The sequence below is a fragment of the Rhea pennata genome, chromosome 16, assembly GCF_028389875.1.
Source record: "Rhea pennata isolate bPtePen1 chromosome 16, bPtePen1.pri, whole genome shotgun sequence".
Taxonomy (NCBI): Eukaryota; Metazoa; Chordata; class Aves; order Rheiformes; family Rheidae; genus Rhea; species Rhea pennata.
Window position 1 is genome coordinate 13,561,397 of NC_084678.1, and position 14,607 is coordinate 13,576,003.

Consider the following 14,607-nt stretch of genomic DNA (forward strand, 5'->3'; position numbering starts at 1 on the left):
CTGCGCTCCCGCCGGGGCCTCGAGCCGCCTGGTTAGCGGGCTCGCACGGCTTGAGACCACTGACTCTTGGGTAACTTCCTGCTCTTGCTTTAAGCAACACCTTGAAGTGGGAAATATTTCTGCAGATGAGTTAATATTACTTCAAAGGCTTTGCAGGTTGCTGAAGGGTCCCTTATGTATAAGCACAGGTTACAGGAGCAAGAGAAGCGTATTGTCCAGAGCTCACAGTGCATGAGGACGCTGTCCGCAGTTTGTATCCATGAGAAGCATGGCCATTTTCAAAAGCTTTTGCATTAATTGAGTGGGTGGAGGGGAATTTGCATATAGTCAGCAGCGGCAGGCTGACAAACAGTGAGAACCAACTTTTTTTTTTTTTTTTTTTTTGGTCTGCTCTCTGCAAATCCAGCTGTGGTTTCTTCCAGTGACCCAAATCCCACAGTGGTACACTGCAGCAGCATCTGTTTGTAGGGCAACTGTTTATAGGTTAAATGCACAGCGTTGCAGGATCTTGAAACTAGCTGTGAAACAGTATGTGTCCTATCTGAATTCAAGATGTTCTGGGACACCCAGTGCCATTTTTATACAACAGCTGTATTTGAGGGACCCTGAACTATAGCAGCTAGTACTATAGTCCAGCCTCACATTCACTTAAAAAAGTGCTGGAGAAGCTTCAGCTCAAATGGTTAGTGTGTGGTGGTGTTATTGCCAAGGTTGCAGATTCAATCCCCATATGGGCTATGCTGAGGGTTGGACTCCAGAGGCCCCTTCCAACCTTTGTTTTTAGTACCAGTTCAGCAGTGACAGATACCTTTATTTAAATAATATAAATGGTAATACACACATAATGCAATAAGAATCCTCCAGGATTTACATCACTCCTTTTATTTGCTTGCCCTAAAACATCAAATCCACATTATTCATAACCTGCCTAAGTGTGAGCCATATAACATTGATTTCTTCCCTACCACCCTCCCTGTGGGAACACAGGACTCACGAGTTGTGTCACGAGTACTACTTCAGAGGAAAAAAAACCAGAAAACAAAAAACAAACAAACAAAAAAACCACTATAGCTTTGCAATGAAACATCATTCTCCGTTATCAGCGCCTTACACAGCCTGACCGAGATCATAACCAGCGTGTGGTTCCAGTCAGAAGACCCTTCAGCATACACTTTAATGCACATCCTTGAGCCCTCAGCAGCCTTCGATACAGGAGTTGCACTGCGAGTTCACATCACTTGCACTGCTAGTTGAAGAGCATATCTTTCAGCAGTGTTTCTTGCTGAGCTATATTTAGCTGGGATGATTTCCCCCAAACCAGATCCTTGCTCAGCTGCAAGGCAAGAAAAAGCAAGAGCAAGGAGTCCTTCTGCTCACACTGACATTGCCACCACAAGAAATGCTCAACAAACTACAGCCTGGAAGCATGTCTTGGGCTGGATAATCAGTTGTGCTTTCATCACTCTAATGACTAAATGCCATAATTCTGTTGCAGACAGGACAGAGCCGCTATCCAGCAGCCTTGTTTAACCACAGGCTGGGGGAGCAGGTGGAAGAGAGTGAGTGGGGCCAGAGGAGAAATCTTCTGTTCTGAAATAACTGGCCACTACATTTACAGCAGAACTTAGGCATGTTAGTCCTTGTGCATTAACTAATAGCACAACTGAAAATGAAGACCCTTATGTTATGCCACGGCCCAGTCCTGTAGCATGCTGTGACACCTTCCAACAGTCATCAGTTGCATCTGGAGAGGAGTGAAAGCCTCCTAGAGGCACGGGAAGGAGGCTCAGCATCTTCACCAAACCTTGCAGCAAGCCTTTAAACCAAGAGACAGGCCCTGCCCTCCAGCTGTGTCTAGATTTTCTTCCTCACCCATTAAGAAAACTATAAAACCAAGGAACAAAGACAGTAGAGCTTTCACAGGTGGTCAAAATACTGATTACCTTGCAGCCTTCTCCATCTGAGTCCTCTCATATAATCAGATACTGGATCTGTTAGTGTGTGTTAGCTCACACAGAGCTGATCACTAAGTAAAACTAGGCAAGAGCAAACCTGTCACAAGGATGTAGGTCACTCGGGGACAGTGGGTTGCAGCATGAGAGTTATGATGGGCAAATATGCAGTTTTATTTTAACTGAAGTCTGAACTACTCATTGTAGAGCTTCTGTCACTCCAGAAATTATAGTGATGGATATCTGTAATTGCCTGAGAGAGTGAGGGTCAACATAATTAACTGAACACTGGCTGATTTGCAGCCTTGAAATTCCAGACAGAACTAAAAGCCAAATGAGCAAGACACATAATTAAGACATCATTCCCTTATTTGGATGCAAGAATAGCTTATGGAGAAAAATAGACACAAATATCAGGTAACTTTAAAGCTGTAAAGTTTTTGCATGTAACTGGCAGAATCAATCACACCAACCATCCTTTTCACACTGCTCTCTTGCCTCCTACTATCAGGAAAGTAGGACTGCTCTTACCCTATTACGGGAATTGCTGGCACGTCACATAGCTACCAGTTTTTACATGCTCCAAAATTGCCTCGTTAAAAAAAAAAAAAAAAAGTTTGTGTCTCAGTGCCTGCTTTCTAATTTTGTGTGGAGCAAAGACTCTAAAAGGCAAGTCCCTCCTACGAAGGATTTACTACTATCCATAATTGTACATTGTAAGCAGCACTGCACTGTCACAGTGCAATGCGTGGGTGAGTCAAAGCCCTGGCACACACTCTCCTCACAGCTACTTATAGGAAGGATGAAAATAAACTCCTTGTTGAATTGTACATGATGCACTGATAATAGAGATGCCAACTCAAAAAGCAGAGCATTTTCCTCCTGAAGAGCAGCAGACACCAGATACTTTATGGAGAGCCAGTACATGATCTTCCCAGTTCTCTTTCCTCCGCCTGTTTGCACCCAGGGCCTCACCTGAAAGTGGGATCCCTCCCCCAAATCCTCCAATTCCATCTGCAAATCTGTCATAAGAGGAAAAAAAAAAATCACAAAACAAACAAACAAACAAAAAAAAATAGAAAAAAAAATCAATGTGATTGCTGCTGACTGCAGCTCACTTCCTGAAGCCGGGATTGATCGCTCACTTGTCAGTGCAGAGCCCATGGGCACATGCACATGTCCAGCTCAACTCCCTGCCTCTCTTTTTGAAAGATTATTAGCCAGACATGGACCTAACCAAGAAAGAGCAGAAAAAGGATTCCAAAGTATGTTTTTTGGCTTCCACTACAAACCCAACAGAAAAGCAATTTTAAGGCAACTATATCATACCGATACTGTGCAAGAAAAACTGTGCAAAAATACATCTGGGAAGCAAAGGAAGACACAGATAAGGAATCCCATGAACAAAGAGCACAGAATTTCTTGCGGTGAATTCTGCTGAACACCTGCTGTGCCTGGAACAGAGCCTCTGCAGACCAGCAAGAAGAGCTAGAAAGGAGGGCCTGGGTCATCGGGTTTGAAAGTCAGCACAAACCTGTATGCATATGCATGGGCTATATCTGTTCCCAGGTTGTCTCTAATAAGCTATTCTATGCCTGTACCTGCAATGCCAGAGATAGCACACCTTTTTTGAGAAGAAGTCCCCGCAGTGGGCAGGGCAGAGGCTGGTAAGATTAAGAACTTCCTAAATATGAGGGCAGGGAACTTGCCAGGATCTCCTGCTCATAGGGCATGTCAGTGCATTGCCCAATAGCAGCCTCTTGAATCCTAATCACAGGCACTGCTGAGGATTCAGTCACCTGTAACAGTCTAATGTCATCAACCTTGGTGTAAAGCTGGCCCTAAGATGATTCATTGCCTTGAATGTGACAGAGACAATCTGACTGCATGAGGTAGGTATCAATCTATTGATTGCCAGCACATGTGAGAGTCATCAGGCCCACAAACATGTGCCCATGCTCCAGAGGGGACAAGCAATTAGTGATTTTCCCCTACGAGCTGGCTCCTGTACCTGCACATGAGCATGTGTCCAACATGTTACCAAACAGAGTCTCAAACTGGCAATCCTGTGGTGGAGGGCTGTGTGCTCTCCACCAGATGAGCCAACAGAGACTTTCCCACTGATCGAGCTGGTTTGTTATCTCCTCGGCAGCCTGTTTTGCCATAATTATGCACCACACACGTCAAGTCTCACCCCCCTCAGAGCCAGCACAGAGCATTCAAGAGCCTCACAAGACTCACATGGAACGCTGCATGGAAAGAAAAACCAGCCTGAGGCCACATGCAGGCTCTCAGTGCCCAACATACTCCAAGAACAGGAGTGCACATGGCCATGCCTGCATGGTCTTAGCACAAGCCACAGGTGACTGAGCTAGCAGGCAACGACCTGCTCTTCTCACCCTCAGGAATTACACCACACAGGAAACTGGAGTTGGCAAAGTCTTTGGCTTCTGAGAGATCAAAACATATACATTTGTTCTATTATTTGCTTGAACCCAAACTGCCCAAGCAATTACTGGGGAAAAGAAGATTTTGAAGTAATCTGAAAAAACAAACAAACAGAGCTTCCGCCCAAACCAGAACCCCCTCAAAACTTTAAAAAGCTGAAGAATGCTTGGAGTTTGAAGGCTTATGTTTGCTTTGCATATGGCAACAGTAATAAGCACTATGACTTCTGAACTCTAGAGCAGTTCCCCACTGCCCCCAGGAATTTACAGGGACTGTTTTACCGTTGAAAGAAAATGTTCAGATTTTGACTTGACCCTTCGGTCTCTATCTAGACTTGGAAGGAGCATCACTTACATATACAGCAAACTGTCTGAGCTGTATCCAGGAGCCTTTTATAAGGAAGCAGCATTGGTGCCTCCAGTTCTGCTCAGTTTTCCTAAGCCAGCTGGAGCTGGCTAAACCGATGTCCTGCAGATCAAGCTCCCCTTACTTCTATTTTTAGCATCCTCTGGTGCAAGTTAGGGGGGAAACACATTCTTAGACTAGATACCTTGTTAATGCAAGTGACCGTGGCAATATCAGTGATAGTCCACACTTTTATACCATAGGAGATCAGGACAGAGATAGGACTTGTCTGCAAGTTATTTGAAAGTTTTCAAGATACATCCTGAAATGGCTTGCTCTGTGGAAGCACTCAGAGTGAGCGTTCCCTATCTCAGTAGACAGTGCAAAAAACCCTAGGTTTTAATATCTCCTAGAATACAACAGTATTAATTGGATGCTCTTTCCAGCAGCTAGAAAGAGGCATCTAAATTTAATTCAAATGACAAGACAGTATTACAGCAATATAACAGGGACAGTGCTTTATATTGTCCCACAGGAGTTTGTAGTCACCTCACTAGATCAGCCAGCCTCCGAGATCACACATCCTGGCATGAAGGATCAAGAGCAACACACAGCAAAGGCAGGCAGGCCCCGCCAGACTCACCCTTCTGCCGTCTTCCCCGTGCGAGGCCAGGCAGAGCCTCCACGGCCCAGCGGCGCCTTGCAGCCTGCGTAGCGGCTTCATGCCAGCATCAGGCCTCTGAACAGCTGAATGTCCTTGCTTCTAAAGAGCCTGCAGTCTTTAAACCAAAGTCCTTTCCATGCAGAGCTGGTGGAGATCATCCAACAAAGTCTGCTGGAGGCTCAGCTTTTAGCCTTCGCAAAGGTTGCTCCTGTGTTGGGGCCCGCTTCGTCCTCCAGAAGCGCGCAGGCAGCTCCCCTGCTGTGATACAACATCTGCTCTTAATCCCTGGGTTGCTGGGGTATGCTTTCTTTAAAGATGAGAGGTGTAAACATGGCCTCTCCAGAGCCTCTGTCTCTACCGCTTTATGACCTTCCCCTTGCAGATGAGTCAGCAAGAAGAAACGGGAGGCTGCTTCCCAGGCCGCGCTCCCCAGCCCCACTAGCCCACAGCAGTTTCTGAGCCGCCTTTCTGCAGAACAGGATGGTCTCTTTCGGAAGAAAGGCTCAACATAAAGAAAACTTTTTCTGGTTTTGATAGCAGCAGGATTTTGGGAGGAGAAAGAGAAAAAAAAATCCCAGAAATGAACCTCCAAGCCACAACACTTGAAGTTCAGGAGAGTAGAGACTCACTGTGCCCAGAGTACAGTTCTTCTGAGTAGAAGCATGAGCCAGTCTAAAAAGTTCCTTACTAAAAAGCTCCCTTAAAGAAGAACTTTGTTGTTGTTTTTGATAAAGGTAACCTGCAGCTACCCCTGCACTACGCTGAGCCCTGACCTGGCACGGGCCCAACTCCAGGGATATATTTGTGCTTTACCTACTGGTAGCTCAGGCGAAGGCAAGTTTCAAGGGAGCAGTGTCCCAGGGGACGAGCACCAGGGGAGCCTTCCCTCCTCTCCTGAGGAGGCACGATAGGGATTGCCGGCCAGGCCTCGCTGTCCTCCCTCTTTGCTTGCAGACAGGGCCTCCTTGCACAGCCTCTGCAAATATCTGCAGCCCAAACTCCTGTTCCTTGGTACAGGGGGTGAGCAAGCTGGTCTTCAGCCATAGGAAAAACCCTCCTGCAGCATGCAGCTCTTACACAGCACATAATCCAGGGGAAAAAGACCAAGTTTCAGTACTCGGAGGCTGATTTCCTGCACAGAGCTGAGGGCAGACAAGCCCCCCAAATCCTCGCTGCCTGGCGGGGCCAGGCTCCCAGCTGCGCCCCCTCGTTACGATCAGCAGCTGGTGGTGGAGGTCGCTGGAGCTGTCAGCCTTTGCTGGCTCTCTGCTTCCCTCTCACCTGTGAGCACAGGGGCCCTCCGGGGCTTGGACACTGCGCGGGACCTTGCTTTGGTTGTGGACAAAGCAGATCAAAGGCAGATTTCCAGTCAGACACAAGGTTCTTCTGAATGGGAAAAATCATTTAACAGATAGAAACAAAATGTTCCTGCACCTTGGTAACAGCAGACATCGTTGGAGTTGTCACGTCTCATCATTTTATGATGATCTTCACTGGGTTTGGTGTTTTCATTCTGTCCTCAGCTTCTGAATTTCCATTAGGACTTTAAGAAAGACCACTCCTAGTTTCACGGTTGCGATAAAAAGCTGGAAAATGTGGTTCACATCTCTGAAAAACACAAAATCAAAAATGTTATTCCCTCTCCTTCATGTGTGTGTATGTATTTGCATCTTTTCCTGCATTTGCCTTTTGTTGGGGATAGAAGTGAGGGTGTGCACAGACCTATGTTACTGTCTCTGAGCACCCACCATGTAGTTATCAATCTCAAAAGGGAAATGAGATTTTAATAATTAACCATATTAAATACTGTAGCATGTGTGTATACATGTACATATATAAAATATGCAGAGAATTCATATAAATCCATATTCTCATACTGCTTTACCCATTCTCAGTTAGGCTTTTAATCCCCCACTATACAGCGCCTCTGAAATCTGATGTACAGATTCTGGGAGAATCTATAAATCTCACTTGGAAGCATTAAGATACAGATAGAGGCATGTGAGCAGCAGGTCGGATGGACCTTTCATTTGCAGATAAGCTCCCCGAGTAAGTCACTCTTCCCTGATTTATACTGTGAAAATCACGTTAATCTCTTTCAAACAAATTCTAGCCAGAGAGTTGATTTCTGAGACATACAGGGAAATGAATGAGGAGGGGGGGAGGGAAAGGGGTGACAGGAATTAAAAATACATGTTCAAATCCCTTAGTACAGCATTTGAGCATCATTCCCACTTCAGCTGGGATTATTGCAGATGCCATTGAGGGACTATCTGGCCCATTACTTTGAAGAGAAATCCAGGGACCCAGAGAAAAAAATTAGGTGATATCAAATATTAGGTAAGAAGGACAAGAATTAGGATATGAGTGTTTCCAAGTACAAGAGCTCACGATAAAGTCTACTGCCCTTTCTCCTCATACGAGTGAGGAGAGTGGTTCTGATACCTTCCTATTACAAATGATATGAGCAGAATTTGGTCTTCACATTGAGCTCAGGGAAATTAATTTAAAAGGGATAAGGAGTGGCATTTGTATTTTGTGCTGTTGTTCTGATGATGCATGAATACAGAGCTGATCCTGCAGATGTATTTGGTCAGGCTTAAAAAACATGGAGAAATTATAATTAGATACTTTTACTGGTTCTTTTACAATCTATTATTTCATTTTTTCTCTCTTGTGTATCTGATAAATGGAATTTTTTCCATAACAACTTTATAATCATTATTTTTATCTGCAGTAGAGGGATAACTATTGGAACAATTTTTTTCAGTGTCATCCCTGTTTTGAGTTTTTTTTTTTTTTTTCTCGAACTTCAGGCTCCAGCTTTGTAACCTTCGTTGGAGAGGAGACAATGAGAATCCTTAACGTTGCCAGAATGCAGGCCAGAAAGCAGCATAACTCTTTCAGATCTGCTTTCTGGATTATTACTTGAAAGCTAGCAAATGCAGCATGTGTGTATGCCTAGGGGAGGGGTTCAATTACCTGAGATTCTCTGCAGATATTAGCAGTGTCTCGTGGGGAAGTCTCATTTTTTATGCAGAATAAAATCACTATGGCACTGATCATATGATTTGAAGACTCAATCCTGAGGCAGCATTACTGAAAGGGGAGGTGAAACTGCATAAGACACTCCGTTCAGACAGCATGAGGCTGTGAGCAGCACACGAATTTTATGCACCAGGCAGGAGGATAGCTGCTGGATTGGTCTATTAGATGTGTAGTCGGGAAACCACAGGAAAGCTTTATTTCTGGCAAGTCCGCATTTTGTCAGGATGCATCACTGGTGATACTAGAAAAAAGAAAACCTGCTGCTACGTGAGATTAAAAGATACAGGCAGTGTTAGCTACAGAAGATGACTATGAAACTCGTTTGATAACCGCCTTAAATACCTTCTCAAGAGTGAATTTAACTGCTGGACGGCACTGGTTTCAGCTGACTGTCTGGAAAGTATTGCAAAAAGGATGCATGTTATAAGAAAGCATTTCACTGAGAGCCGAGCAAATTAGAGGATAACTTCCACCTGCATTGCTGACATTTTGGAAAAATAAAACAGTAAAGCATCCTGTTGCCAGGGTTCTGTTCTTTTCTTCCTCAAGTGTTGAAGAGAGATTTTGTATTTTCCCTCTGAGGAAAATATCAACCAGAACTCAGAATACTGCAGACTTTCCAAAGAACAGGCATGGTACAAAATGTGATTTTGGTGTTTTTCCGCAGGCGACTCAGCCAAAGACCTGCTGTTGAGGAGCTAGAAAGAAGAAATATACTTAAACGTGAGTATTTTTTTTTCCTTGAAGTATTTTTTTATATTTGTTTAGACCAGTGACTACATTCCTATAACTTATTCTTTTTTAATAGGAAAATTCATTCATTCTTGGGATTGTTTTCTGTACCTAGAAGTTTTCATTTTTGTGCATGTACTAGGTTTCAAGTATTGCAGGAATCAGAATTTATACTTGGATAAAAGCATGAAATTTATTACACGAATATTATAGGACTTGTCCAAATATAGGCTTTCAAATATTTTTATAGTGAATACACTGTTCTGGATGTATGAGAAGGGAGTAGAGTCCAAGTTTCATGCAGTGCGATGAAAATTTGGACTGTCATTTTACAAGACTTGGGACTATCATGGCAAACCAAACATTGAATATCATCAGGGCTAAAGAGGAATGGACAAAGCATGCTTGCAGAGGTGTGATTTTCCTAGCAAATATATTCAGCCATATCATTAAATATATTCCCAAAGACAAGTCAAAGAGAGATCATTTGGAGATATTAGAGCTTTTAGAGAGAGAATTCCAGGCCACTTGGAGCTGTTCGCTATTGGTGACTGTTGCTCCCACATCTTTCAAATAAATGCAAAGCAGATTTTTTTTCCTTAAGATAGCTGCTCTTACCTGGAAATTAGACAGGGGATGAACATATTCCCTTTCCTTAGATGCGCTGTGAATCCTCTGAATTAGGTGAAGGACAGAGAGGTTTGAAACTGTCTCCATATGGGTCTCATATAGGGGAAAGGGGAAGGCCACCTGCCTTAAGGAAAACTGTATTGCTGCTGTTATTTTCATGGTCTATTTGGTGTTGAAAGTCAGAAAATAGTTTCTCATTGAACAAGCAAAAAACATAAAGCCATATATATTTGTCATACAAACAACACTGCCTTGGTATTTAATTCAGATATAAACATTAAAATGATTATAATTCACTAGAAACAAAGTTATCTACCTTATGTTACTTAAGATCAAATATCTCAGAAGAGTGACATTCTTCATCTGAGGGTTTCTTCAGGTATTTAACAGGTGTTCAATACAGAACACTGCTTTGACAATAGTTCAGTTAAACAGGAAAGCAAAATGACTTTTTCCAAATTGTTTGGATTCAGCAAAAATTTTTTTAACATAAAATTAATTAGGAAATAAGCTTCTTCTAAGAGCAAGCAACATTAGACAGGTGAATACATTAGGCAAATGCCACTAGATGAGAGGAAAGCAGCAACATAACCAAATGGTTTCAGACTACCCATTTTTTCTTTCACGAGTCCATAGAAAAGATCTCATGCTATAGTCATTAAAGTTATTAGGAATTTCGTTTCAGTTTTAACACAAAGGAGTTCTATAGTCAACTTACTTACTTACACGAATTTTCCATATGCTTCTAATGCGTACTTTGCACATGGTTAAATTAGGTGTATTTGACACATGCACTTATCTAAATGAGAAACTGGATAAATTCTTTGAAAAGGTAAATGCAAGAACTTGGCCTAACTTCATCTACCAGAAGAAAGAAAAAGAACTAACCAAAGATTCTAAAACATGGGGACTCAGATTTTTTTAAGAGGCAATGATTAAGATCTCCTTCAAAATACTGTTTCTTTGGGGGTTTTTTTTTGGATAAGGAAGAGCTAATCTCTTCTGAAAAAATCTGTTTTTTTCATGTTTACTTTTTGAAGTATGCTGGTTACATCCTTAATCTGGGTTAAACTGACCAGCTGTAATAATAAAAAAGTTTGAATACATTCATATAATGAGCTTAGAGAGAGAGAAAGCAGAAAGAGATAAAGCAGAATTAAAGATATGTCCTGAATGCCAGCTAAACATACTGGTCTAGATTTGTATCTTATTTAAAGACCTCCCAGCATGGAGCAAATTTATTGACTTCAGCTCAGTTGCTCAGGCCTTATACAGGTTCAGCTGAGATCAGAAGCCACTCCCTTCTATTTAATTTATCTTTTCTATTATATAAAAAGCTAGGTATCTTATAATGAACTAAGGTCATCACTTGGTTGTGTCAGTAGCAATCTTACAATGCTGGACAGAGGCATCAACTCTAGACTCAGCTTTGAGTGAATTTGCAAATTAATATTCTCTCCTTTTTTTAATAAGAATTTGACATTCTTATTGCAGAATTTAAAAACACACCTGGATTGAGTCTGACCTTGCAAAGCCGTTAACTAAAAATTCCCTTCACAGAAATGACTATAATGTCCTCCAGGTTGTACAGCGAGCCCAAAGTTTCCTAACATCTTTGATGCTCATAATACCTACTACTAATGGAAGTAATGCTAGCCCAAAAGATGTTTTAAGGACTAATAATTCATGTTTGCACATTTTTTTTTCAAAATAAGATGCATATTGCAAGTGCTTAAGGGCTGCTATTATGTTATTTTAAAACAAATCTCAATAAGATTAAAATAAGTGATGGTTCTTATTTCTGGCAGAGAGATATTTCTGAGATAAAAGTAATACTTTAAAAGAAAACATACAGCCAATGCTCTGTTACAATTTTGTTGATCTTCTGAGTCCTCTCAACTTTAAGTACAGAAATGATTCACTGTAGAGCATAATAACCATATGTACTAAAATCAATACCCAGGTGTTCACACGTGTTCTTCCTTTCAAAAGAAAGCTGACATTCACATTCAAGACGGCAGCTTCTCTTAAATTAGACCGTACAATTCCTGGTTCATTCTTAACACCAGGAATTACTTCAGGGTCACGGACAGCTAAGAATTCCCTGAATAACTCATAGAGTAGTAAAATGAATTACAGTACTGCACATGTCACTTTATAACTGGGAACATATCTCTACTGAGATTTATAAAGCCAGCCCTCACTAATGAATGGATCTAAGTGTAGGCAGAGTGGTGCTGCTTGCAAAATCTGTTTTCTCTGTGTAATTATGCCTGAACTCTGTCACGCCCTTGGTAGTATTTCTTATCAAATTTTATTTTTCCTAAAAAAAGTATTTCTTGTATTTCTACATTTGGCATTTTCTTTAAGCTGGGAATAAGCTCTAAGCCTGAGTGAATGTCTCATAGAAATGGGCCACTATATATGCATAGCATGTTAAAATTTTGAAGAACATTCTTTGGTCAGGAACATATATTTCTGTTTTTTGTTTTTTTTTTTTTTGTTTGTTTTTTTTTTTCCTTTAGGAATTCTCTTGTTGCATATCACAGGCATATTTTGAAAGGGACAGAAAATTCTCTTTAAAAATACAGATATGAATATCAACTGTAAAAGGAGTACATTAAAACTGAGTGAAGGATACTAGTAGCTTTTTGTGGGTAATCTCTACATCTTAAAACTCATTCTACTACTTAAAGCTTAGTGTGTCCTTTTAAATGTTCCAGAGCTAAGTAACAGATCATTACTGGTCACTACTGATCATTAATTTTACATGCTGTATTCTCTGTTCTAAATTTGTATGCCTTGCCACTGAATTGTAATATAGCATATTGTAACATTTTAAATTCATTCAATTTACATTTCTACTATACCTTGTTGTAGCTATGCTCTACTATGTTACTTTAAATACTTAAAATTGTGATTCAGTGTAATCTAATAAGCATAAAAATAAAGGAGAAAAATAATTAATTACTAAAAATATCCTTTTTGGAAACTCATATCCTGGCTCTAGTTTCTTTTTAAGGCATACTAAAAATCATGTGTGTGCTTGAGCATTGGGAATGTCTAGTGCAAGTCGTATAATATACTTTACAGTAGTATCTAGAGAATCCCAGAATGGTTAAACATTTTCCTCTGGGTCTTCATCTTTTTTCAGGTCATGGGCTCAAGTCTTAATTTAGTAACAGATAGTACTAGAAATAGAAATGCCATTAACTCATATCCCCAGGCAAAGGATATATTTCACACAATGTTACAGCAGTCTGGTCTATTTTTAGATCCAGTGTGTAGGAGTTATCACGGCTTGAATGTTAATAGGCACAACACACAAAAGCAAGCTGGCTTAGGTTAGAACAGAACATTACAAAAGGAAAATCTATGAGGGTAAAGAGGCTCTAATGTTAAGTGACATATTTTGAATAGCAGAGGAAAAAAGCATGCAAGTCAGAGATAAATACTGTGTCAGTGTGACCATCTAAATATGTAGCCTGAGAATAAGGTTAGATAGGAAGGAATATACTTTCCCTGAAGCTGCTGCAGTAAGTCTTTTCAGCATCTGTTGCAACATAATTGCTTCAGCAACACGGAGAATAATAAATGATGATTAGTTTTTCCTTCAAAAATTTATCTATCTATCTGAAGGGCAGGTGTGGCTGCTCTTGGTTATTAAATCTCTTTAAAACTGAAGGTTAGGTCACAGGAAAGCTGACATTGGCACAAGTACTTGGTCCTCACTGAAAAGTAACTGTACATTCTAGCAGAGACCCAGAGAGAGATACTGAGCTGACAACACGGACAAGAACTAGCTACTGATTTGTCTATGCTATAAATTTTTCTGGAACTTTAAAAACTACTGATCTTCCTCATGAAGAAAATCATCTTTTTTTTAATATTCTCTGCAGAACGAAATGATCAAACAGAACAGGAAGAAAGAAGGGAAATCAAACAGAGACTGACAAGAAAGGTAAAATCTTGCAATACTTTCTATTAGTTTTAGAATTTTATCAAAGATAATAAGAAAGAACCTAGAGTAGTTACAATATCGACGAGTCATAGAGGTCATTATTACACAAAAATCCCTTAACATATATCCTCAGCAGTCTCTGAAATAGTAGTATCTAGTAAAACAAACTTTAAAAATACCTACCATCTCTCAGATGCATGAGGAATGATAGAATATCAAAACCTTAAATCAACAAATGGATATTTGCTTGCATACTGCATATTCTGCAACTATATTGCTAAAAAAGCAGTTCTTCGTTCTTTGTAGCAATCTGTCCCAGAGCTGACTCCCTGCTGAGCAGGAGTGTGGTCCTGCGATAAATTTCTCTTTGTATTTAAGGTGCTGTCAGAATCAGAACTAGATACTGTTATCATTCTTTTCCTAGGAATCCCTACTGGAATTATAAGCCAAATATTATAACTTGCTAAGCCCCAATTGGAATTCTTACAGTGGGATCTGTTCTGAAAACCTTAAACAGAAAATCTACCATTGACTGCAGCTGACAACCCCTAGTGTGTAATTTGTTACAACTTCTTTACATACTGCAAATGCTTCCAGGTTCAAATGTTTTCCTCCAAAGTCCATTATAGAGCCACTGTGCATTAGCCTGCAGGTCCATTTAAGTCATTATTACTCTCTTAACAATACTCTGAAGAACTGAACATTTCTTGGGAATTTATCAATTTCCCCATTTTTTTTTACATATACATAAATACATACAAAGCAAAGATGGAAAGTGCAAAATATTGCACATTTTATTGAAATGTTTGATTTTAACATTAGTTTTA

General features: G+C 40.7%; 1 protein-coding gene and 1 long non-coding RNA gene across 4 annotated transcripts in view; one reads left to right on the plus strand and one right to left on the minus strand.

The window, feature by feature from the left end:
• Positions 1–14,104, minus strand: part of LOC134147706 (uncharacterized) — a 233,827-nt gene extending 219,723 nt beyond the window's left edge. Inside the window, exons 1-2 of the long non-coding RNA XR_009960050.1 lie at positions 13,964–14,104; positions 5,389–7,017 (exon numbers count right to left, since the gene is read on the minus strand). This is a non-coding gene — a long non-coding RNA (uncharacterized LOC134147706). The remainder of the gene's footprint in view (positions 1–5,388; positions 7,018–13,963) is intronic.
• Positions 1–14,607, plus strand: part of PHACTR3 (phosphatase and actin regulator 3) — a 113,552-nt gene that overhangs the window by 95,353 nt on the left and 3,592 nt on the right. For all 3 annotated transcript variants that reach the window (XM_062589152.1, XM_062589153.1, XM_062589154.1), the window contains exons 9-10: positions 9,125–9,180; positions 13,719–13,780. In XM_062589152.1, the coding sequence (XP_062445136.1) occupies positions 9,125–9,180; positions 13,719–13,780 (118 nt within the window). The remainder of the gene's footprint in view (positions 1–9,124; positions 9,181–13,718; positions 13,781–14,607) is intronic.